At 38.0% G+C, this 26,180-nt stretch overlaps 1 protein-coding gene across 4 annotated transcripts in view; it reads left to right on the top strand.

Annotated features, from left to right (window-relative positions):
* Window positions 1-3,842: 3,842 nt before the first annotated feature.
* LOC149155814 (L-aspartate oxidase 2-a, chloroplastic-like) overlaps window positions 3,843-26,180 on the top strand; it is a 142,190-nt gene continuing 119,852 nt past the window's right edge. Inside the window, exons 1-3 of one of the 4 annotated variants that reach the window (XM_089446036.1) lie at window positions 3,843-4,140; window positions 6,615-6,658; window positions 6,866-6,918. In XM_089446036.1, coding sequence (XP_089302162.1) covers window positions 6,656-6,658; window positions 6,866-6,918 — 56 coding nt within the window. In that variant the 5' untranslated portion in view covers window positions 3,843-4,140; window positions 6,615-6,655. Of the gene's footprint in view, window positions 4,141-6,608; window positions 6,674-6,865; window positions 6,919-26,180 lie in introns of all 4 variants that reach the window. The other 3 variants (XM_089446034.1, XM_089446035.1, XM_089446033.1) reach the window with 3 other exon arrangements.

Here is a 26,180-nt window from a genome sequence, read left to right as displayed (position 1 = left end):
CCACGCCACCTCACCTTAATGATCAAAGGAATCTGGGGGAAGAAGGGCATCCTCCTCGAGAACTTCATCCCATTGTTCATTCACCCCAATTAGAGAAATAATTATGTATCATTATTTAAATATACATTATTAGTTAATAATAATTTACTAAATTAATAAAAAGTGGAGAAATGTGAGTACTTATATTAAAATTCAATTTCCTTAAATAATGTTTGTGTTGGTTGACTAATATTTTCTCACTCAATTTAAAACTAAGTTCAAGTCTTAAATAACTTTGTCGTAACATATATCTCATCCATTACTATTTAACTAAAAGATTTTAATTTAAATATTATAAATTAATTTTAATAATTATGAACTTTTTAAGAATAATCTAGAAGATAAATGTGATGTTTTTAGTATTATTTGAAAATTATTGATTGCCAAAAGGGAATTATAGAACCAAAATCCTCCATCATATCTCTTTGATACCTATACCTATTCATCTCTAAAAGAACAAGAAAAAGGATAGCTAGGGAAATTTATCTCCAACTACTCCATATTTTACTTGATTAAATGATTTATTGGTTTAGTTCTAAGTTTATTTTAAGTTATAAGTCAAGCTTGTAACAATTTCTTGCCATTTCCAAGGTTCATGGAAACATTTTTAATATTTGTTGATGTTGAATTTTTACTATTTTATGTTATATTTCTTTTTTTTTGGTTTGCTAATATATTTGTGATTGGTGAGACTAAGGTTGTGGTCTAGGAAATCGTGATTTGGGTGATCTAGGGGAATCTAAGTCATCCAAATCACCTAGGGATCATATGTGGCTTGGGACACACCAACCCTTAACATGACTAGATTTTGTTGGTGTCTCCTCTCGACTACCACAAATTTCGAACCTTGGTCACCTTACAAAACTAAACCCTTGAAATCCAATCATGTTAATAGTACTTACTAAGGAAAAAAAGGTCCAATTGTGGGATTTAATCCACTTGTTTGTGCATGGGTCATAAGACAATTCACATAATCTTTCTATGTGCAACTGTTCGATCACTACCTCAAGTTGTCCCTGGCTTCTAGGGTAAGCAAAACTTCACAAGAATTGAATGGTGTCAATGGTGAAAAACTCCTCCCTTTGAATTATTTTATGTAATATTTCACACACACACACTTGAGTGTTTATAATTTTGTTGGTTAACTCATGGAGGATTTGAACAAGTGACCTACTACAAAGAGTGCCTTAATATTATACCCATGCACCGTAAATCCAAAACCCCATATACATGTATATATGTGTTTTTATTGATATTAAATTTTTTATTATATATTATATTTGATTTTAAAGTGTATACCTATATACACATATAAAAATAAATCTTATTGAAAATCTTAAATTAAAATAAGATTAAAATATAATTGAATCTAAACCATGTGATTTAGGTGAAAATCATTATCTAAATTTCCCAAAAATAACAAAAGTCAAATTGATAGATATAAAACTAATGAAATATTTTTAGATAAAAACCAAAAAAATAAATTAAAAAATAACACAATCATTTACTTAAATTCAAACCATCAATAAAATTGATAAATATAAAACTAATTGAGTATTTTTAGATAAAAACCAAAAAACATAAATTAAAAAATAACACAATCACTACTTAAATTCAAACAATCAATAAAACATTAATTTACTTTAAAATAATTTACTTTATTTTAAATTTAATGTTAATTTATAAACTATTTAATTTATATAATAATAAAAAACGTTTAAGCATAATTCATGCCAAAGTCATTTTAACGAGTCAAATTCTCTTCGATTAAAAAAAATAATAGCAAAAATACAAAACATAAGATTCAAATTTAATATAATAAATATTTATTCTCAACTTATCCCTTAGAATCCAAGGGAAAAAATTATTAATAATTATAATGATTATTTACGCTTTACAATAGACTTTTTTGTTCGAATAACATTATTAAATCAACTCGTATAAAAACTCTTTTATATTCTCCAATCTTTCTAACCATTCATTCGACGAATGATATGGATAGCAAATACACTTCCATGCACCTTCGCTCTTTGACATGCTTTTCCGGAACGTGCCTTTTATGAATCTTTATGAAACCAATATTTTTAATAATGTTTATGCATAATAATATAAGTTTAGCATAATAATATAAGTTTTAAATATATTTTTAATGCTTTTAATGTAAAGTTTAAATATTTTTTTGGGTTCATTTTGTCATTTTAGTTGTTTATGTTGATCAAGGGTTATATATATTTTTATGAATTTGACTTTTTAAATTTATATATATGAGAGATGTAAATTGGTTGGTGGGAAAGTGTATCTCAAAATAGTCCTTAATTCTAATTTAGATTTATTTCTATTTATGGTAAGGTAATTATACAAATTAAAATTCGAGTTGTTTTAGTGTTATTTTTTGGAAGTTTTTTTGTGTTAATTTCTCTAAAATTTTGGCAGAAATTTATTGAAATCACAAGTTTGATGGGTAACCCTTGCACAATCAAAGTGCCCTAAAAGTTTTTGAGGGGGTTGAACCCATATATACAATATTGTCAAACTACTTATTATGTAAAAAGTCGTTAATTCCAATTTAGATTTATGTCTGTTTATGGTAAGGTAATTATGGGTAACTAGCGGTTGTAGTGATACAAATTAAAATCTGAGTTGTTTTAGTGTTATTTTTTGGAAGTTTTTCTGGCTTAATTTCTCTAAAATTTGGCAGAAATTTATTGAAATCACAAGTAACCCTTGCACAATCAAAGTGCCGTAAGGGTTTTTGAGGGTGCTGAACCCATATATATAAAGTGAAAAAACTCAGTTTAAATAACACAAATCAAGATTTCACCTCAATTTTGAGACCCCAGAAAGTTCAAAAAATCGCACTAAAAAACAAAGTCTCACTAAAAACAACTCCGTCAAAATCTACCTAAATTCTTTTTATTATCTAAAATAATAATAAATAAATGTAATTTAATATAAAATATTTTGCTTTTTTAAATATATATTTTCAATATATTTTATTCATAAAAATTTATTAAAATTGTAAATGGTAAATTATATAATTTGTGGAATTTAAATATTCAAATTTTAAATATTAAATTATTTATATATTTAAAAATATATATATTTTTATATATAGTTAAAATTATATTTTAAAAAATAACAATTATATATAAAAAATTGTGAAAAAGTCAAATATTTAATAATTAAACAATATTATAATAAAAATGGTTAGTCTAACCTATACACAAAATAACATTTTTTTACAGGAATTCACCAAAATACGCAATACAATTTCAAGATTTTTATTATTTAAAATATATTTTTGAGTGCATAAATGGATTCAACACCCTGAATAATTTTTGGGGCACTCGAATTATGCAGATTAAACAATTTAAATTTAAGCTTTTAAAATTCTCTAGATTTTGATTAAAATTAACCAAAAAAGTAATTATGAAAAAACCCTCCTAAACCCAATAAAAATTATTCCATAGCAAATGTGTATAGAATTCTAAATCATTATCAAAATTTATTATTTAATCAATAAAGAATTCTAAATCATTATCAAAATTTATTATTTAATCAATAATATTAATGAAATGGTTGAGGTAGATATTATTTAATAAAAATAAATAAAAGATGGGTTAACCAAACTCTTTTTATCGTAAAATTTTTGTCCAACATTATAACAACTGCAACCACCATTAAAATTTCAACTTTAAAGTCAATCCATTTTCAAAAATGCGACATAATCTGAATGAAGAATTATAAAACAAAAAACCACAACAAAACAAAATAATCTGCGGACAGATATTGAATTGTCCACTTTTTATGGTATAAAACAAGATTTATCAGTTAGGCTTTAATCTAGCCATGGGCTAGTGGGAGCTCATCCCAACTAGTTCAGGGTTGTCAACGCACTCCTACCTCTGCAACAAGAAGGAAATTGGGTGGATTCTGTCTCTTTTTGGAAAGAAGTCAGGGTGAGATCATACAATACGTAATTTGCATACATCCTTCCTCCTATAAATAAACGCGTTCATGGTTCCGCAAGCATTGTAGTTTTCACTGAATACATGCTCTCTGCTGAAATTCTCCTGTCTCAAACCGCTCGAGCCAGTATTGGTATGTACTGAAGGCTCTTCAAAATATCCAACTGCCCTTATTTTTCAATTCTCCTTTATCAAAAATATGTGTATCGTTTGTGGGTTTCAATCTTCCATCTCCTAATAATATCTTGTTTTGGTTTTCTGTTTCGGTTATAGTTTTTAGCTGTGACGCAAATTCTAATCGTAGATAAATAGAAATAGTAAGGTTTGTTTGCATGTCTAGCTAACCATTTTCTCGATTCAGTTGCCTTTCAAATTTATTTGCCAGCTTTCTCAGTCTGCGATGTTTAAGCTGTATATGCACCTGACCATGTTTAGCTATTAGTACAAAACCCATTCTTCTAAATTCATAGGAATTATGGGTTGCTTCTCTGCAAATATGTCAGTAAAATCATTTGAAATTGCTTCGGTAGATCTGAAATAGAACTAAGAAATAAGAAAAAGGTGGGAATATATATGTAAAATGAATTCCCATTTAAGATACGCCACTGTGGTAAGATACTTGCAATATCGCATAGACAGCAGCCGCAAGCTGTAGAAACCATTGGTGATCTTAGTATCAGAGTGGGAAAGGATGCTGTCACATCAACCTGGATACTTGTACTTCAAAGCCAGCTTTCAATTGGGAAACCTTTTGAGTGAGTAATGTTTCATAAACCATCTCTGTCTCACAATAGTCATGCATGCTGAATTAGGTACCATAACAAGAAGGCTGTAGGAAAATGACTGAAAAATGATTTGAAGCTTATGGCAAGGCGACGATATAATCCGTTTCTTAGATTCTGTAATTGGTTATTCTCTTGGAGGTTGGAAGATTTTGAGATTTTAGTCCTGTACACGGATTGGGGAAAGTGGTGCTAATATTGGGGAAAATCATACTATATTACTGTCTGTATTTTTGATACTGCTCGCTTGGCATTTATGAGGATGCTGATTACTTAGATCGGAGTAGAATGCTTTATTATTATTTAAAATGCATGGAATATTTCATTATTAAATGTTTAAAATGTACATCAGGAATGACACATCGTGGAGCCATAGGGCTGTCACACAAGCCCCCCCTCCCTAAATAAATGAGGAGGGTCAGCATACTCTGCTGAGATTTGCATAACCACCTCTGATTAAAAACTTGTCAGTCCTCCCAAATGGATTAGTCACCACATGAAAGGTTGCTCGGCATCATCCTTTCCATAAGAAGGAGATGTGGGTTAGTTTGATTCCATTACCACACTCTTTCCCATCTGTCGTATCATTCATTTATCCCTGAAAGGGCCCCTTTCCAACGAAGAGGGGCAGTAAAGAGGGTACTGTACATAGTAGCGATCCATACAGCGCCACATAACATGCTTAGTGGTTTCTGATTTGTAGCAAACCATGCAAATAATGACATACTGCATCCTCTCATTGAAGTTGTGTCTGTATTCAATATATATGATTTATTTTGATAAGGTGAACATCTGTACTTATGATAATTGTAGTGATCATTAATTTTCGTAATTGCAGTGATGTGCTTCTAATAGTACCGTCCCTTCATTATAGCTTCTGGAAGCTCTTTTTCAAGTATTTTCCATAGCTAGATTCTAGTTGTGAAGTTACTGCCACTTTTCTTTCAATTGCTCAACGCTTCCTCGCTTAGCTTATCCCTATTTACCTCATTTATGGGCATTTTTTTTCTGTTAAATGTTAGTTTTTGTGGGTTCTTGAGAAGAATGCAAAGAGTAGAGTGCTATCATTCTAATAAGGTTATTAGATTTAGCCTAGATCTTGTGCCAAGCTCTTTTATCATTCTAGTGAATCATTTTGACAAGGTCTTGCGTACATCAATAAAACATAAATGATTACTTGACATTTAATTGAACAGAGAGATGATGCCTCCTTCACAAACACAAATGCTCTTTCTCAACATGATTATGTCTAATACTCTCTTATTGAATGCCTGCTTGTAAAATTTGCTATTAAAATTTGCAAGATTGGAGTTACATTCGTGTGCAGAATCCTCCTGTCTTACAAGTAAATATATGACTTCTAATGCTAGTAAGGCATTCCCAATCATGACGTGATTTTTTGATCTCAATAAATCTATTTTAATGTTTACTTAGTGCACAAGGTTCTTGAGTGGTCAAATACACTTTGATATATCTATGGACATTACTAGTTAGTGTGGGATGAATGGTTGCTTGCCTTCAATCTAAGGAAAAGAGGTAATTGTTGCTTGTCATGGATGCCTTTTTCATTTTTAGTGTCCATATTTGGCAATTGTCTGTCAATTGCATATCTGTTTAACCTGAAAGAATCAAACTGTTAAGTTTATTTTTTCTCTTCATTGGTTGGTATACATATTAACAGTGAGTTAAGAAGAATGGAAAAGTATGTGATGGGGATGAGAGATTCAAACTATGGATTGACAGTAAAAATGACATGGTGTAAACAACAATTGCACATTTTGATTCTTTCCAGTGTACTAAATATGCATTTTATTCAAAGTGGCAGGTGCGACATACTTTTTTCCAAGGTGATTCTCTACTTGAATAATGGTAATGCCAAACAAGGTTTGTTTTCATGGCGTGCCCTAACACTCTTTGAAGCAATATGAGATCTTGAAATTGGATATTAAACATTTTCAATTGTTGTTAAGTGTTCTAATTCTTTTGATATAGTAAATCAAATATTGGTTAAAAAAATATTCTAGTAAATTTATAATGTGATTCGAACTTATTTGTTTATTGCTTCTCTTACTGTAGATGATGAGTCATCAAGTCTTTCAATGTGACATGATAGGGAACTCTTCCACAAGGTGAGTCACATACTTCCATTTTTTCGAGTAGTGGATTTGTGCATTGTACAATTAAATAATAATATTAGAAGTTAAAACATAAATATGGATTCAATTATTGGTGTACACATTATGTGTGTCTTTATATTTTATCTATTATTTCTATGCACCTGAGCTAGATGATAGTCATTTAATTTTTATGAATTCAAATTGTTGCATTTCAAATTGTAGTTGTGTGGTTTCTCATATATCCTGCTTGCCTACAATTTGCTTTGAGTGTTGAATAAATGGTTAATGTAATTTACGGTTCCTGTTGAAGGGTTAGATGATCCTTAAGGCTGACTATATTCAACCTTGCGTATTGATCACTGAGGCCTTTGTTTTTGTCTTGTCTTTGGTTTGTGCTGGAGCATTGTAGCGAATCTTTTCCAGAAAGTAGAAGTTCACAATTTATTGACTTGTTTATTTTCAGGACTTAGGTAAGGTGGCCCATAGAATAGGATCATTTTTTGTGACGAATGCTGCCCTCCAAATGATGAAATGAATTTTATAAACACGAGAGAACTTGTTTCCTTTCTGTCATATTCAAAGGAAGCTTATTTCTCTGAAAAGGGATAAACAATAAAAAGAGTTCTGGTATTATGTGATATAGACAATCATGAAGATGTATGCTTTCAAAAAAGGATATATGATGATTTTATTTTGACCATTTCCTTTGGGCAAAATGTCATTTTTCTTTCTTTTTGCTTTTCTTGCTCCAGTGAATTTTCACCAATTTTGAAACAATGATGCTACATCTAATAAGAAAATTGCGGAGCGTAATTATTATGGGACTGATTGTGCACACACCTTCAAGACAGACTTTTGGTATATAGATACACATGAATTAGCATTCAATTCATCCTTACTCAACCAACCAAGGATATGTGATCATTAAGTCATTCATTGTTTGCACAGTGAATAGTGCTGTGAAAACTTTTGCATGGTCTAATCCACAATAGCATGTCCTCAATACTTCTACTCGATAGGAACTAACTCTACAAACTGCACCCCCACTATACGATGATGAACAAAAAGTGCTATCTTTTATTGCCTAAGAGTCCTTCATGCTTCCTCCCTATTTGAGGAAAGTAGAATACATAATCAATTAGGGGTTTTTCTACTTCCATGGGAGCTAGTAATAAACAACGCTAAATCCATAGGTTGAAAACCACAGAATCTTGACTATGACTAGCAAATGCCACCATAAAAATTGCTTTGAGATTGGCAATCCCTACAAACCCAAGTTGCCTTTCTCTTCAAAACGCATTGCACAAAAAGGGATTCACAAAAGCCTTTGCAAAAAAGGCTCAATAAAACAATGATACACAACCACCGAGTTATGAATCCCCCCTCCTTGCAATTCCTTCCCATCCTATGGCTGGGAGAAATCATTGAGAAGACTCCCCTTTTTTCCTAGGGTTTTATACAAGAAAACTGCTCTATAGAGGTGAGGTAGAGCTTCTGCCATCTTTCCTACCCCCACTCCACAGTGATTTGGATATATACTTAGCAACAAAACATAAAATATGTGATGCACTCTAACTCTAGGTGGTAATGCAACGATCAACCTTTTCTATAAGCTACTAGACCAATATTCTCTAATATTTCAAATGGTTCACTCATTTGTCTGAAAGTCTCTTGCACTTTTCCAATTGTAAGGCACTTTGCTTCAGCTTAGCTCAAAGGAATGCTGACTTGAAATTCTCTATTTATTCTCTAAAATTGGTATTTTCTTCTTCCTATATACTTTAAGTTTATATATATATCAGGTCTTATTCTCCTAGAGCTTTCAGGTACAAAAGTGATTTTATCTTCTATATTGTCCCAACTTGTAGGAGTCTCTAGTATTCAAAGTGACTTAATCTATGAGACATATGATATCCACTGTTATATGCAAATTCTATAAGGGGTTGGAAATATTTCCACTTGGTTTCTTGCCACATCACTTTTGCTACTTAGAAAAAGTGTAATGTATTACTTTCAAAAAAGAGAATAACATTACATTTTGTACTTATGCCGTAGCATAATACCCTATTAACTACCAAAGGGTCATATCTCGTTTGTCTAGAGCTGTCACCAGCTACATCATCATCGAGAAGTCTTAATGACCACCAACAAGGAAACCAGATTTGGCCTGTGGCCATTACATATACTGCTTCAAGAGTAGCCCGCAATAAATCCAAGGAACCCCCATTTAAGGGCTATGAAAAACATTTGAGAATAACACAAAAACTAAAATAGTGGGGGAGATTGAGCAAAATTACAGAAAATAGAGAGGAGTGGCAGAACTGATTCCCTCTTTTTCTTTCAGCAACTTGATATACCGGACTTCTAGTGATACACCATATTTTGATAAGGAATTGGTCTTTGAATTCTTCTCTGAGAAATCACGGGTGAAGAAGAGAGAAATCTGATTCTTATTTCAGAGACCCGGTCCATGATTGCTTGAAGGCAAACATTCTGAAGATTTGTCTTGCCTTTTAACCAATCCACGAAGAGTTTAGAATCACCATAAACCTTTAATCTGCCCACATGCCCACATTTTCTTTATTGCAATTCTAAGAAGAACAGCTAGGGAAGATAACACAGCCTAGTTGTTGGATCCAACATCTAGGCCCAACAAGAAGGAAATGCAATCAGCAGAATTGAAGAAGAGGCATTCCCCACCACCACATTTTCCAGGATTCTTCTGGGAAGTTCCATTGAAAAAACCCCAAGGGCTGGATTCATTGCTCTGAGAGGTGCTTTCTACAGCCCAGGTGAGTGAGATGTGTCACACCTGTAACACATGTTGGCTCAAAAAAATTAATTAATATAAAAGAAAATAAATATGATATAGACTTACAATTAACGAAAAGATATATATTGACTTTGACAAACATAATTACATTTGCAAATTAAATACATATCAAATTCTACAACCCGATATTGAAGACATTGTAATGTTGATGGTTGGTCCAATATATATATATATATATATTTTTTTAATTTTAATATTTTTTTTTAACATAGTCGGTTGCTGTATTATATTTCCGAAAAAAGTAAGGAGGTTGAGCTTCTGAAGTATATAATGATATGCCATGAAGAGCGAGGAGAGAAGGAGTTACAAGTTAGACAAAATTCCTCCTTTATCCTGCCTTTTGGGCTTTTGAAAAAAACTGACCAGAAATAAATCCTAACAAATTGGAACAGTAAATAACAACATTTACAAAACATATTCAGTCTATATTGATGTGGCTGATTTCCCGAGCAGTGGACTCATCAAGTTTGTCGTCAACATCAGCTTGCTTGATGCTTGAAGAGCTTGTGGGAACTGCATTTCTCTTTTCCATCATGTATTTCAGAATTTCAATGGATTCTTCAGCATGACTGCACCTGTTGGAAAGCTGATTGAACTGCTCATGCAGCGAAGAGATTCTATGAAGGAGCAAATTGATTTCAGCTGCATATTTTTCATTGATAAGGCGATTCTGATTGTCAATCTTGGCATCCAAGATCTTCTGGTGGGCACGAATTTGCTCCAGCTTGGCCTGGAGGTCAGCGCAGTGGAGACAGTCCTCGCTCCTCGCCATTGATGCGGATATAAGATGATGCTGAGAGCTCTGAAAAACCCAGGGAACGGACCAGAAGCACTGCTCTTGGGGGCAATCTGAGAGGATAAGAACAGATGCGAAAGATTGACGAACCAGGAGAATGGGAATAAGCTGACTGGCTTTAGCGCAGAACGCGGCCAGCAGAGAGGGAAGAATAAGTCGGGGACGCAGATCAAAGGAGTAGGGAGAAGACAGAGTGCGGGAAAGGAAGGAGGGGGAGCGAATAAGAAGGAGAAGGAATGTAGAGGGCCCGGCAGAGGGGAGAAGGGAAGGGCAGAGGAGAAGCGTGGGAAAACACGGGAGGGGAACAACTGAGTTAGGGAGGGATGGGTGATAAGAAACAAAATGGCCGATCGATTGATTTCGAGCATGACTATGAGATTTCCTAGGAGATACCGGATCCCAATGCGGATTTTGCCCTTGGAACAGATCTGAGAAATCTTTGACCAATTCCATATGTCAGGATTCTCAGATTTACTGCAAATCTGAATGATACAAAGGTAATTCTTTGTCATGGTAAATATTGGTGTGTTTCCTCATCATTGCAAAGGAGGTTGCCCATTGACCTGGTACATGCTCTGTTGGCGTGAAAATCAGCGTCCTTATTGAGGGTGCGTAGGATATGGAAGAAACGCAATTCAGTCGATGACTGGCTCAAAATTTGACATCGGCTAATGGTTTGTTGGAGGAGAACGTTGGAAGATTTCCTGTTCTGGACCATTAGGCTGATAACTACCGCCGAGTCTTTGAAAATCAAGGCTGTACTTGTACCAAGTTTACTGAGCTGGACGAGTCTTTGATATAGGGCTAAAGCCTTTGCCCTATTGTTGGATATGTGCCCAAGCCTCCATTCATAAGAGACTATGCGATCGCTATTGGCATTGAAAATAACTCCTCTGCTCTGGCAACTCCAAGATTTGATTTTGAAGCGCCATCAAGAAAAAGATAATAACTGTTGCAGTTTTTGAGCCATATTGCAAACTCTTCCTCCTTTAATCTGATTTTCCATTTATGGTGTACATTGCTATGTCTGTTGCTAATGGTGATGCCAATCTGGTTACTGTTGTTTTTATCCAGAAGGTAACCAATGAAATTTCATTCTTCAACGCTGAAATCAGTGATATCAATGCTTCTTTGGTTTTTAACAGATATGGTTTCTAGAGCTAGGCTCCTTGCTTTATTGCAGAGATTTCTGGTGGTCGATTCCTTGTCCTTGAACACTTTGCGATTCCTTGCCAGCGAGATGTTCCACAACATAGTGTAAGGAAGGGTATCCCAGACCCTTTTAACAATGTTGTTCTTTTTATGCTGCCATGGATAATTCTTTTTCCATTGATGTAGAGCTTCTCCTATGGAGTCCTGATTATTCCAAGGGATATGATCGGTGTAGGATAAATTTCTCCAGCAGGTGCTGGCAAAGGGATAGGCAATAAAGAGATGTTGAATGGATTCTTCGGCAGCTTGACAATTGGGGCAGCGAGAAGGCCCATTGATGCCTCGCTTTTGTAGATTCTCTGCAGTAAGGATTTTTCCCTTAAGAAGAATCCATAGGAAAAATTTAATTTTAGGAAGGGCCTCAGATTTCCAGACCGTTTTCCAGTGATTCCATATGGGCGTGGGATGGTTATTGTTGCAGATGTACTGATGGGCAGCTTGGATGGTATAATTAGATCCAGATGGATCCCAGTGAAATCCATCTAAATCATTCTTTTTTATTGGGGCTATATTATGTAGATGAGATTGAAGAGCAAGGAGACTTGCCTTGAGGTCATTGGGAATGGCTGGAAAGGACCACCCTAACCATAATTGGGATTGGGGATCCCACTGGGAAATCTGATCCAAGTGATGGATGCCTATGCTATCAAAAAAGGTGAGAATGGGATTGACTCCATCATGACTGTTTATTGGTTGCCTGCCCATTATTTTATCAGTTCCAATATTAATATCAGCACCTCCCTTGGGGACTTTAGAAGTGTTCTCGGTCATGAAAGGAATTGCTCTTTTGCATAAACGCCAAATTTTAGAAGAATCTCTGTTAGGAATATCTTGATCTAGAAGCTGCTGTCTTGGGAAGTTTAAATATTTAACTTCCAACACCCTTTTCCACCAGGCAGAGAAGCCAGTAATAAGTCTCCAAGCAATCTTGCCTCCGAATGCTAGATTAAGGAATTTGGGAGATCTGATTCCAAGACCTCCTCGGTCTTGGGATTGGATGACTTGCTTCCAATTAACCAAATTGAATTTCTTTTTGTCATTTTTCCCTCCTTGCCAAAGGAATTGGCGGAGGATGACTTCCATTTTATAATGAAAAGAGGCCGGAGCTTGATGAAGAGAGAATTGATATAAAGGTAGAGAGGAAATGCCTGATTTGAGGAGAATGAGGCGGCCAGCTGGGTTGAGCCAAATGGAGCCCCATTGCTGCACTTTTCTCTTCATCTTGTCAATAACAATATCCCATACTTTTGCCTTCAAAGGACCTACACTCACTGGCATGCCCAAGTAAGTGAAATGAGTCCAATCATAGTTGCAAGAGACTCCAAAAATATTGGCAATATTATGAAGGACCTGTGCTGTAGTATTCCATCCATAAATGCAACTTTTCAGCTGATTGACCAATCCACCAGAGTATCTCATATATTTATCTAAAAGAAATTTGAAGCGCCGGGCTATTATAGTGGAAGCTCCTCCAATTAACAAGGTGTCATCAGCAAATTGTGAGTGGTTTATATTTTTAACTCCATTCCCAAATTTAATGCCTGTGATGAGGCCAACTCTCCGATTGAAATCCAGCGCTTTGCTAAAGGATTTAGCCATCAGAATAAAAAGATAAGGTGAAAGAGGGCAACCTTGTTTAAGTCCTCGGGATGATTGGAAAGCATTTCCCAGTCTGCCATTAACAAGAGGGGAGATCCAGGGCCCAGAAATGCAAGCTTTGATGAGATTTAAGAAGACCGCATCAAAGCCCATCTTTTTAAGAACAGCCAGGAGGAAGGAGTGCCTTACTCTGTCAAAAGCATTGGCCAAATCAGGTTTAAGGATAAACCCTTTCTCGTTTCTAGATTGGCTCGAATGAACAGCTTCTTGAACGAGGAGGATAGAATCAGTAATTTGTCTATTGGCCAAGAACCCCCCTTGGTTTTCAGAGATGAGAGAAGGGAGAAAGGATTTAAGGTGAGAAGCAAGGATTTTGGTCAAGATCTTGTAAGAAGAGTTGCAGAGGGAGATGGGCCGAAATCGAGCAATGAAGAAAGTCGATTTTCTTTGGGAATGAGAGCAAGATGAGTGGCATTGGTGTAACCACCAATTTTTCCCTTTCGTTGGACCCATTTGAGCATTTTGGTCAAGTCTTTTTTGATAACTCCCCAAAAGGCTCGATAAAAATAGATGGGGAAGCCATCTGGCCTCGGAGCTTTATCTGGCTGGAGTGTCCAAATTGTTCTTCTTATCTCCTCCTCATCAATCTCCTTATTCAAACTGTCATTCATTTCCTTGTTGATCCCAGTGGGAAGATATTGAAGCAGATCTGTGTAGTCTTCTTCTTCTGTTTCAGTTAGGAGATCTCGGTAATGGACTGGGGCAACCTTACGAATGGCATCTTGAGTATTTTGACGGTTGCCCTCAGCGTCCAAGATGGAGCTTACATTGTTCCTTATTTTTCGAACTGTTGTCTGCTTGTGAAAAAAAGCTGTGTTCTTATTTCCCCGTTGCAACCAGAGTTGCCTCAACTTTATCCTCCATTTTGATTCCTCTTCTCTGTTTACACGGCACAACTGTAGATAAAGGTCGCTTTCTTGCTCTTTGTTCTCCTGGGAGAGGCCGTGCTCTTCTATTGTTCTTTGGATACAATTAAGATTGGTCTTGATCTCCTTTTTTATCTTCTCGGGCTCCTTATAACTAGTTTTTGCCCATTCTTTTATCACCTGCTTGGTTTTTCTTAACTTGGATTCCCAAATGAAACCAGGGGACCCTTCTACATGCTGATTCCAAGTTTTTTGCACAATATCTTTGACTGCTGGAATACAGTTCCAGAGGGAGCTGTACTTAAAAGGAATGGGTTCGAGAGAGCAGTGGGTTTCCAAAGTGAGAGATAGTATAATGGTCCGAAGCAGAGAAAGGAAGGATGCTGGCATACCCAACAGAGAAGGAGGAGAGGAGCGTGATGTTGATTAAGATTCTGTCCAGCCTTTCCATAATGTTGCCTATGCCCAACCTGCAGTTGCTCCAAGTATACCTTCGGTTTTTTGGAACTACATCGATGAGGTCATGGTCTTGCATGATATTTTCCAAGTGAATTCTGTAGGGATCAGGAGAGAAACTACCTCCTCGTTTCTCATTAGCATGAAGAATAAGATTGAAGTCTCCACCAAAAATGATATTAAAGTTTTTTTCTGCATCTATGCTGGCTTTAAGGTCCTCCCAACAAAACTCCTTATCTCTATAATGATTTGGAGCGTAGATATTATAGATGACTATAATTTGTTTATCTACTTTGTTTTCTAAAACTGTTTTGATTCAGTGCTGATTAACAGTTTCAGATCTGTAGTTCCATGTGCTGTGGTTTAGAGAGTAGTGATTCCTCCGGAGGCTCCTCTTGATTCACTGATGCTGCCTTTCTATTGCCTCAGCTGTTCAATAATTTCAATCATTTCCTGCTGACCTTGCTTTGTTTTTTGTAACAAAAAAATATCTGGTTTCTCACAATGAATAAGGTCTCCTAGGGCTGTTACTTTGGAGGGGTGCCCTAGACCCCTACTGTTCCAAGATAGAACTTTCATCATTGGGTGTGTGGGGTACGGAGAGGTGCTCGCCCCCCTTGGGCCTTGTTTACTCTCTCTTTGTCATATTGTCCTAGAATGTAAGATTCTATTGGGTTCCGTATACCCATTGCTATATCTTTCTGAGCATTTTCATCTCTATGTTGCTTTGCAGATTTCCTGCCTAGCCCAAGTTTCTTATGAGAGTCACTGGAAGCTCCATGATCTTTGGAGGAACTCTTGGTTATCCTGAGAAGGGGAGGATCAAGGGAAGTCTGAGAGGAGATAACCAGAGGAGGAGAGGGTTCGATGGCATCTGAATGGATCAAATGAGGGGGAGAGGGATCCAGGGGAGGAATTTCAGGGGGGGATAAAACAGAGAAGGGGTTGGATGAAGAAGGGGGCGGAGGTTGAGAGAGGGAGGGAAGGGAAGATAAAGAAGGGGAGGAAGAAGAGGGGCGAGTTACATTAGAGATTGGGGGGGTTGCTTTAGGGGGGGGCTTTGGACATGGGAGCCGACTTCTTTTTTTTAACTGTTTCCCACTATTCTTCTTGTGGGTCATTCTCAACATCAACAAGTTTAGGACAACGATTGGCAAAATGGCTGTATTCATGACATGCCTTACATTTGAATGGAATCTGCTCGTAATCCAATTGCTGAATATGGCTCCAATCGTCCACTTTGAGTTTGATGGCTTCGGGGAGGCCTTTGCCAAGGTCCACTTCCACATAGATCCGCGCACAGGCTTGCATATTATCTTTTGGCTCACTGCGATCAATGTATTTGCTGACTGCGTTCCCGATTGCACGAACCAATTCATCTCCCCAACAGTGGAGAGGGAGGTGAGGGAGCTGGACCCAAACCGGAACTGCGCTGGGAACACCAGTTCAGGGTCAAAATTTGGGGTCCATTTATTGAGATACAGGCCTCTGGAATCCATGAAATAGGGCCCATTTCTAAAGATTAAATCCTTGTCTTCCTTGGATTCAAAATGGAAGGTGAAGTACCCCTTCCCACAAAATCTAATGGAAATTTTGCCTTGAATTTTGTCAGACCAGTTCCTTTCAACCCATCGTTGCACAGTCTTTGGAGATGGCCAGAGGCCCGTGAATTGTCCAATGAGTCCTTTTTCTGCAAGTGAAAGGGCAGGAGGTAAATTTACTTCTTGTAACACATCCAACTTTTTAACAAACTTGGAAATTGCTGGACGAGGGTGCTGCGGAGGCAGAGACTTAACCAGATCAGAGAAAGCTTGTTGAGGGTCGGCCACCTCCAGTGAAGCGTTCGGAGGGGCCATGGCGGGAGGCCAAAGGCCAAGGCGATCACGCGGTTGGAAGACCTAGATGGGGCTGTGCAAGGCGCGCGCAGCAGCAGCGATCGAAAAACCACAACGAACGTCTGGTCCAATATAATTTTTTACAAAACTAAAAATAAAGTAATAATAACAACGCTGAAAGGTATTACTGTACCAAAGGGAATCTTTGTGGTACTTTTCTTTGCTTTGCGTAGTTAATGAATTTGATATGACGCATCTGTGGTAATGCATAGAGAGTAATTAACTGCATCTACGATCATGTGTCATGGCTGTAATGTTAATAAATTAAATAAAAAAAAGGTATCCTCAATAAAAATGAAAAATGAAAATTTAGCCTACCGTAATACTAAAAAACTTAAAATGGGGGTCACTATAATACAATAAACCGACATAGATCCATTGTATCTCTGGATCCATCAAGCGCCAAGAGGATTTAAATCCTTTAAGGTGCAAACCTTTTCTAGAATGTAAAACTTGAGGAAAGGTTTGCACCTCAAAGGATTTGAGCCCTTTTGGTGCTTGATAGATCCCGATCCTGAGTTAAGATTGATCTATGCCGATCTATAAGAAGACAGCCAATTTGGCGATGACGGGGTTCCTTCGCATTGTCTATGTAGTCCTTATAACAGAACTAAACTTTCAAAAGATCTTGTTTGGAAGAAAATGAAGCATTTTAGAAGATCATGTTGTTTTTTGACTGCCATATGGCCCATTTGATAGCACTAGGGGGAAGGCCTTGTAAATCACCTACCTTGTTGTCCTCATACCGTGATTTGAAAGCCTTTGATAGAGAACCCCCTTTCCATTTGCCAGCTCCTTTCAGGTTGGCAACCTACTAATAGGTGGAAAATGTTCTCTTCATGTGCACGACACAGCATACAAATGCTAGGGGCTGTGAAATTTCCATGAAATTCTGATCTGCTGATAAGAACAATCTGAAAAACACTTTCTTTTCTTACAAACACAATTTCTCTACTAAATTTGTAGCGGAATTAGGAACAGAAATAAAACACAGTCACACAATTCAAGACAATTTTTTTTACTAGGGAACCCAGCTGGGAAAACGCTTTGCTTGATGAGAATTTTATTGAAGAAAATTGAGCATTAGATCTCTTACAATGCAACTGTTTCAATCTGAAAGACACACTTGTCTTTCCTACTTAATATAAGCTTAAAACCTATGCAAGAATTCTAATCTCTACTTCCTTACCCAAGGAATTCGTCCTTCTCCAATTACGACAAGCCTTTCCTAGGCTTGTTCACCTTATCTCACAAGCTCCACACACAACCTCGTGCTTCTTGTTGTTTGGTCTCACCAACTCATGCTCACCAAAACAGTGATTAAACTTGTGCCTTTGTTCCTTCTTCTAAAGGCAATTCGAATGGTTAAAATTAGAGAATTTCTAATTAAGGATTTGAACTGGAGCTTTTCTAGTTAACAAAAGTCAACAAAACTAGTTAACTAGATCCTCCTAAAATTTAGTAGGCTAACTCTAGTGAAGCTTTCAGTTCCAAATTTAACTCACACTAGAAATCCAAGAACTTGACTTTCAATTTCAACACATCAGTTAACTGCTTCATGCACTCCTAATTTTTATGGAAACTCAGGAACTCAACCATGCACAAAAATGAATTTGACTTTGACTTCTTGAATTAAGGCACAAATCAAGGAATCACTTTTCTCGCTAATTTTCAACAGGGGCCACCTTGCCCATCTTTTTTAGGATGTCCTATGTGGGTACCTCATTGGAGAAAGCTAACCAAAAGAACAACTTCACTTTTGGGGCACCTTTTATCTTTCAAATTGGCTGCCACCAAAATTCTTTTTTACTTTTACATCCTCAACAAACAGTGAAGCACAACCAAGACTGGCTGTATATGCACCTGTGAATTGGTATTTTGTCCAAACTGGCTCATCTTCAATGTCCTTCAATATGATAGCACTAGTGATTACTGTCCTTCAATTTGATAGCACTAAGATTAATGCCTGAGTATAAGCAGTCCATTCCTGTGCCTGAACTCCATCTAAGTCTAGGTTCTCTGTCATCTTCCAAACCACTTGCCACGGGTTTACCTGTAACTCAGCAGAGCTATCCATAGGAAGTGAATGTTCATATAATAAATATGATCACTAAGAGTCTAAGAAAGGGTAAAGCTTTGTTGGATCCCCACCCATGGATCGCCACCAATTCTCACTTTATTATCATTCCCAATCTGCCAAGCTAACCACGATCCTACTATGGGAAATGCTTCAATTAGACTTTTCCAGACAATGGTGCAGTTATGTGTAATGTCTCTTACGAAATGAGTCCTAAGAGGACTTAGTGACCTATCTAATTCCCGTAGGTCATAGTGTAATACATAAGGGAACTGTTTTTTTCAAGTAAGACACTTTATATTAATTTGGTAAAAGGTTACATGGTCCAAAATTGTCAGTCGCTGACCTGCCCAGCGAGAAACCAAACCAGAGATTGAGATGCAGAATCTTAAGATTGTGGAGATTGTTTCTTACTACGGTGAAATCAAAACCGGGTTGGGATTGTAGGAAACTTTTTAGTCATCAAACTTTAACATGGTATCGAAGCTACAGGCTGAAAATTGCAGTTTGAACAATAGGCAATAGTTTGGGATAGCAAAGAGTAGTTTGGACAACAAAATGAATTTTTGGACAGCAAACTCAGTTTGGACAACAAACTGAATTTTTGGACAGCAAGCTCAGTTTGGACAACAAATTGATATTTTGGGACAACAAGGTGAAATTTCACACGGATTGAACTTTTGGGACAACAAGGTGTACTGGAAAGTTCTTTTCTCCATTTTCTTGGTTTTGTAAATTTTGGATAGCAGTCATGGCCATGTTCTTAAGGATAGAGGACAAATTGGATGGGATATCTAACTATGTTGTTTGGAAGGACATAATTCATACAGTGTTTGAGGAGGCAACAGTTTGGGACATAGTGCGGCAAGTGGTTGTACCTCCTACTGCTATAGATGAGCTCACTGAATTCACAAAAAATAATGCAAAAGCAAAGAGGATTTTGATGGACAATATGAAATATCACGTGGTTCCTCAGGTGAGAGGAAACACATGCATATCAGATGTGGACAACTCTAACCACTCTCTATCAGAGTACCAATGAGAGCAGGAAGATGGTACTCAAAGAACAATTAAAGAACATCAGGATGACAAAGGCTGAAAGTGTAGTTCATTATCTTGGTAGGGTCAAACAGGTACGTGATGATTTGACTGCTATTGGTGAGGTAGTTGCACCCACAGAGTTAGTCAAGATAACTGTTGCGGGACTTCCTAAGTCTTGGGAGGTCTTTGGAGATGCTGTTACCTCTAGGGAGAATCTTCCCAATTGGGACAGATTCTAGGATGATTGTGTGCAGCATGAGATACGGAAGACTGACAGTGGTGGGGTGAAGATAGTAGATGTGGAGGATGTAGCCTTGACAGCTGGGGGGAAGAACAAAAGGAAGGCCAAGAAAGGGGCCTCATTAGATGGGGCTAAGGGAAAGGAGAAGAAGAAGAAGAAAGATACGGATATGTCCAAAGTCAAATGTTGGGCATGTCAGAAGATGGGACACTATGCTGCTACGTGTCCTGAGAGGAAGAACAAGGGGAAGAAGGGTATTGCAGCTTCAATAGAGGTGGAGCAGTTTGCTTCACAGTTTGACACAGACTTTGCATTTATTACTTCTACATCTAGTAGGAGTACATCATTCGATGTGTGGTACATAAACAGCGGGGCTTCCCGCCATATGACAGGTGCATGGGAGTTTTTTAAAGCTTGCAGAGAGGGCACTTAATATTGAGATTGTACTAGGAGATGATTGTACTGTGAGAGTTGTTGGTGTGGGGACTGTGACCTTTGAGAGGTAGTCTTTGCCTCCTTTGAAGCTCATGGATGTTTTGTGTGTTCCAGAGATGAAGAAGAACTTGATTTCAGTGTTTGCTATGGAGGAGAAGGGGTTTGACGTCACTTTCTCAGGAGGGCAGGTATTGATGCATCCTAGCGGATCTTCCATCACTTCGGCCAAAGTGATTGGAGTCCGCTTTGGGAAACTATACAGGTTCAATTTTCAGTCAGCAGGAGCATTGGTGACTAGCACATTTGGTAGCACTCACACTAGTACCACCAGCAGTAGAGACTTGTGCGAGTTATGGTATGGAGGATGGCGCATGTGCATCATGGAGCTTTGAGAGTACTGAGGGAGATCACTACTGGAGTTCTTGATTTTAGTGTCGAGCATTATGAGGTCTGCAGAGGGTGTGCTTTGGGCAAGTACACCAAGTTACCATTTCCAGCGAGTGACAACAGATCTACAAGTGTACTAGACTTGATTCATACTAATGTTAGTGGTCGTATGCCTCATGTGTCTTTGGGTGGTTATGAGTATTATGTTATATTCATTGATGACTACTCTGGGAGGACTTGGATATATTTCTTGAAGACCAAGGGTGAGGCCTTCAGTCACTTTAAAGAGTTCAAAGCTCTTGTGGAAAAGTAGATATGTAGGAAGATTTGGGTCTTGAGGTTAGACAATGGTGGTGAGTACACCGATGGTGGCTTTTCTGACTTCTGTACAGGAGGGCATTAGGAGAGAGCTCATGGTTCCTTACAACCCCTAACAGAATGGGATGTCTAAAAAGAAGAACAAAGCTGATGTTGGGGCTGCTAGAGCGATGATTCATGATTAGCAATTGCCTTTGTTATTGTGGGTTGAGGCCTGCAATACTGCTGTTTATCTTCAGAACAGGAGTCCTCACAGAGTATTGGGGAATATGACTTCGGAGGAGGCTTTCACTGGAGAGAAGTCTTATGTGGGACATCTTCGTATCTTTGGATGTCTCACATATTCTTATATCCCCAAGGAGCAGAGGACGAAGTTGGAACCCATGGCAGAGAAGGGTATCTATATGGGTTACAATGAGACTTCGAAGGCCTATCGGATCTTCATTCCTTCTAAACACAGAGTGGTGGTTAGGAGGGATGTGAAGTTTGAGGAGAGGGCCTATCGGAGATCATGGGAGTATGATGAGAGAGAGTCACAAACTTCTCCTTAGTAGGGAGGTCAGGTATAGGGAGCAGGACCCCAGGGTTCTAGATCGACTGGTACAAGAAGTACTTCCGTGTTAGTGACATATGGGGCACCAGTGGCGAGTTCACCGAGCACTTCTTTGGGGAGTCCATTGGTATAAAGTTGACATGGCACTTCTGCTGACACAGGCACAGGTGCCGGTACAGGTTCTTCGAGGACAGGTGGTGGTACAGGCACACCAGGGTCAGTTGGCAAACCTTCAGGTTCACCAGACTAGGCGACAAAGGATGAGGTTCTCTATGGGGAAGCTTCTTCAGGGAAGAGGAGGCCTAAGTGGCTTCAAAACACCGAAGCAAGCAGAGTTCGTTGGTCCTCCAAAGAGGGTGAATAGAGAGTGTGCCACCTGAGTGGTTTTGCAGTTATATAGCCAAGGCTACCAATATTGTTGACTCTGAGCCTACTAGCTATGAGGAGGCTGCCAGCCAGGAGGTATGGAGAGAGGCTATGGTGGAGGAGTATGCCTCTATCATTAAGAACAATGTCTGGGAAGTGGTGCTTAGGCCTGAGGGCAAGCCAATTGTGACTTCCAGGTGGCTCGACAAGATCAAGCATGCTGCAGAGGGCAACATTGAGAAGTTCAAGGCGAGGTTTGTGGCTGGAGGGTTCTCACAGATAGAGGGAGTTGACTATGATGAGACCTTCTCTCCCGTAGCTCGCTACACTTCTATCCGGTCCCTTATTTCTATTGTTGCATAAATGGGTTGGCAGATCCATCAGATGGATGTGAAGACCGCATTTCCGAACGGAGTTATAGAGGAGGAGGTGTATGTTGAGCAGCCACAGGGCTTTGAGGTACTTGGGTGGGAGACCCATGTATGTCGGCTGAGGTGAGCACTCTACGAACTTAAGCAAGCTCTGAGAGCTTGGTATTCGAGGATTGATACTTACTTGTAGCAGATGGGTTTCACGGAGAGTGATGTAGATCCGAATCTATACTAATTGTTGTAGGGGATGATTCGCTCATTCTTGTGCTGTATGTTGATGACTTGTTCGTTACTGGGGCAGAGAGACTGATTAGTGGTTGCAAGGAGGATCTTGCTATGGAGTTCAAGATGAAAGACATTGGGCTGATGCATTACTTTTTGGGGCTTGAGGTGTGGCAGGAGGAGGGGCATATATTTCTGGGGCAAGGGCAGTATGTTGTGGATGTGTTGAGTAGATTTCACATGGTAGATCGTAGACCCATGTCTACACCTATGATCACCAACTAGAAGAAGCTTCATGCTTCAAATTCTAGTTTGGTGGATCCCACATTGTATAGGTAGCTTATTGGGTCCTTGATGTATCTGGTCAACACTAAGCCAGAGATATGCTTTGTAGTGAACACACTTAACGAGTTCATGGTTGAACCCAGGAGGGTGCACTAGGTAGCTGCAAGCACATTCTTCGCTACGTGCAGGGGTTGTTGATTATGGTCTGGACTATAGAAGGGGGAGATGGAGTGAGGTTGGCAGGTTACATAGATTCAGGTTGGGCAGGTGTGCTTCTGATAGGAAAAACACTTCAGGGTGTTGCTTCGTATTGGGTTTGGCAATAGTGTCGTGGTTCATTCGAAAGCAATAGTCAGTTGCTTTGAGCTCTTCTGAGGCTGAGTATATGGCTGCTAGCCAGGCTAGTTGTGAGGCCATTTCGCTTCGCAAGTTTTTGTATGGCCTATTTGATCAGGAGTTGAGATCGACGATTATTCACTGTGATAAACAAAGTTGCATTAAACTCACAGAGAATCCAATTTTTCATGACAGGTCAAAACACATTGACATCAGATATCATTTCATCAGGGACTATGTTTAGAAGGGGGCAGTGAAGCTGGAGTATATATCGACAGATGAGCAGGTGGTCAATGTTCTCACGAAGTCCTTGCCAAGAGGCAAGCATGTCCATTTCAAGGACAAGATGGGTGTGGTGAGAAACACTTTCCTCGGTAAGAGGGAGTGTTGATTTTTAATGTACCTTGGACAAGTGGTTTCCCATGGGTTAGTCTCTACCTAGGGAAAAATGTCCAAAATAATTCTTTTTGTAAGTGTGACTTTATAAACTAAAGTGACTTTATAAGTGGTAAAGTCAATGTTAAATTATAAAGTGAAAAGTGACTTTAGACATAAAGTACAATGTGGGTACTTTATTTAATGGGTGAGTTTAAAAATTGAAAGTGAGAAATAAATGCACATTTATTCTCATCCCTTGATCTAAATGAATTTGAGCCATTAGATCTTAGGGTGGCCCAAAAGTCATTTAGGGAAACAAAAGTGGGAAAAGAAAAGAGAGACTGCATTCATTCTTCGTGAGCAGATTGGAGAAAGGAGGCTGAGAGTTGGAGAAAAGTTTTGAAGGAGAAATTTGTTGCAACAAGATGAAGGAGTGATTTCTGGGCAAAGCTGGGCATGAAAATCAAAGCATATAAGACAACAGAAGGTACAGTACGAACAACATTTAATGTTGTGAGCTGCACGCCGTTTGAGAGAAGTTTTTGAGAAAAAAATCGAAAAATCCATATAGCCCGTACGGAATCCGTACAGTATGTATTTGTACAGTACATATTTTCAGCTTCAAGTGGGCATGGAAATCGAGGCAAAGTGGGCATGGTTTTCAGGGAGTTTTGCGCTGAAGAGATAAGTTATATTTTGCTGTTTGTTTTGTCCACAAATGTATTTTTCCTTAACTTGAAAGATAAATAAATTTGAAGAGCTCTCTAACAAGTTTTCCCCGTAGAAGATTGAAGGGGTTTTGCCTGGGTCTAAGTTGACCAAAAATTTGTATGTATTTTTATGTGTGTTGTTGGTCTGTTTATGTCAATATTTATTTTCAGCATGTGTTGACAGTCCCATGTGTTTTAATATGAAAATTTCATTTCTAGAATTCTATATGTTGAATGTATGTTTATGGGAAGGAGCATTTAACTGAATGGGAGTAATAAGGTGAAATTAAAACCAGGTTGGGATTGTAGGAAACTTTTTAGTCATCAAACTTCAACAAGGTACTATTACCTGCTAAGTTGTGCCTGGCAGGATATGAAAACCCCATGGCCTATGTACAAGGCACCTATCATTTTTTTAGAAGATGAGAAGTCTAGCAGGGTATTTCTACCCATTTTCTCTCTCTCTTCTCTCTCAAATTTCGTACCCTTGCAAGGGAATTTTAATGAATGACACTAAAATGATGAACTTATGTAACAAACTTATACAACTTGGGACCTGGTTATTAAGTGAGTCCACTCTAGAGTGTTTTTTTCATTTGACTAATTATTTTCGCTTTGTAGCAATAAGTAACTAGTCAAGTTTTTTCACTCATATACCTCCAATGCTAGAGTGCAGCTTAATAGCTGGGCCTTGAATATGTTTTAATGTATAAGGTCAATGTATATTATCATTCTAGGCATTTCCCGGAGTCTTACGAAATTTGACCAAGTATTTTTAGGATTTTTTTAAAAATAATTAAAATTTCCCACAGGACAAGATTTTTAATTAATTTTCTATGTAATAATGTAAAAAATGGCATTAGTAAATGTTGGTGGCATGTGATTGCTCAAAATTCATGCTCAAAGCACCAACATTACCCTGGTAACCTGTTTGGGGTCCAAAAAACTAAACATTTCCTCACCAAAATCCACTTTTACTCAAAAGTATGGAAAAAAGACGAGAAAATTGCAAAAATAAATAAGTTGGGAACAAATTAAAGTCATATTCCAAGTCAAAGGAGTCAAGAGGTGACTTGGCAATCAAAGGCTAAGTTAAAGAAGAGTTTGATGCCACCTAAGAGAAATGACCCCACTGTCAACAAGAATAAGATTGAGGCTGAGTTCACTAGGTGATTAAGGGGGGCTGAGTTGCTAATCTAAGCAAGACAAGTTAGCTATTGATTGGACTGAGTTATGACAGGGAGTTAAACTAGGAGAGGGGGGGTTAACTCCCATCTCACCCACTCTCCAATTACTAGCTATCCCCTTTGATTGATACAATGCCATATACAGGAGTACACTGGTAGTCAAGGAAGCCACACACATGCCCAAGTTGGAGCTCCACGCAGCAACTTGTAGACACTTTTTTTTATTGCAGATTTCACATGGAGTTAGGTTGTGATTTGATGGGGATTTGTCTCCCCCTATCTCCGATTCATTGCACCCTTGTTCCACAGGGAGAACATGCTCAACCAGCAAGAGGACACTACCACTTGACAATCCACAATGCACATAAATTAACCACTTGGAGGATTCAACCTGCCTTGGGATCCTCACCCATGAGACACTTGTTTCATTTTCTCTTGGGATTTCCTCCCAATTTGTATAAATAAACCCCCATTGTTCATTTCTTGGGATCATTTAAAGCTCGGAAGCTTGGGGATCCTCTGCTAGTTTGTGTAATTGTTTTATCATTAATATAAGAAGGCTTTGGAGGCTCATGGTGCTCTGACTCTTGTGTGGTTGCTTGGAGTACTAATGGAGGTATAATTGTTTTAATTTCAAATTTCATCAGCAG

This window comes from Pinus tabuliformis, chromosome 9, assembly GCF_031772625.1.
Source record: "Pinus tabuliformis cultivar Carrire ecotype Pingquan chromosome 9, CPIR1, whole genome shotgun sequence".
Taxonomy (NCBI): Eukaryota; Viridiplantae; Streptophyta; class Pinopsida; order Pinales; family Pinaceae; genus Pinus; species Pinus tabuliformis.
The sequence above is the reverse complement of the archived record's forward strand: the minus strand, read 5'-3'. Positions and strand labels throughout refer to the sequence as shown.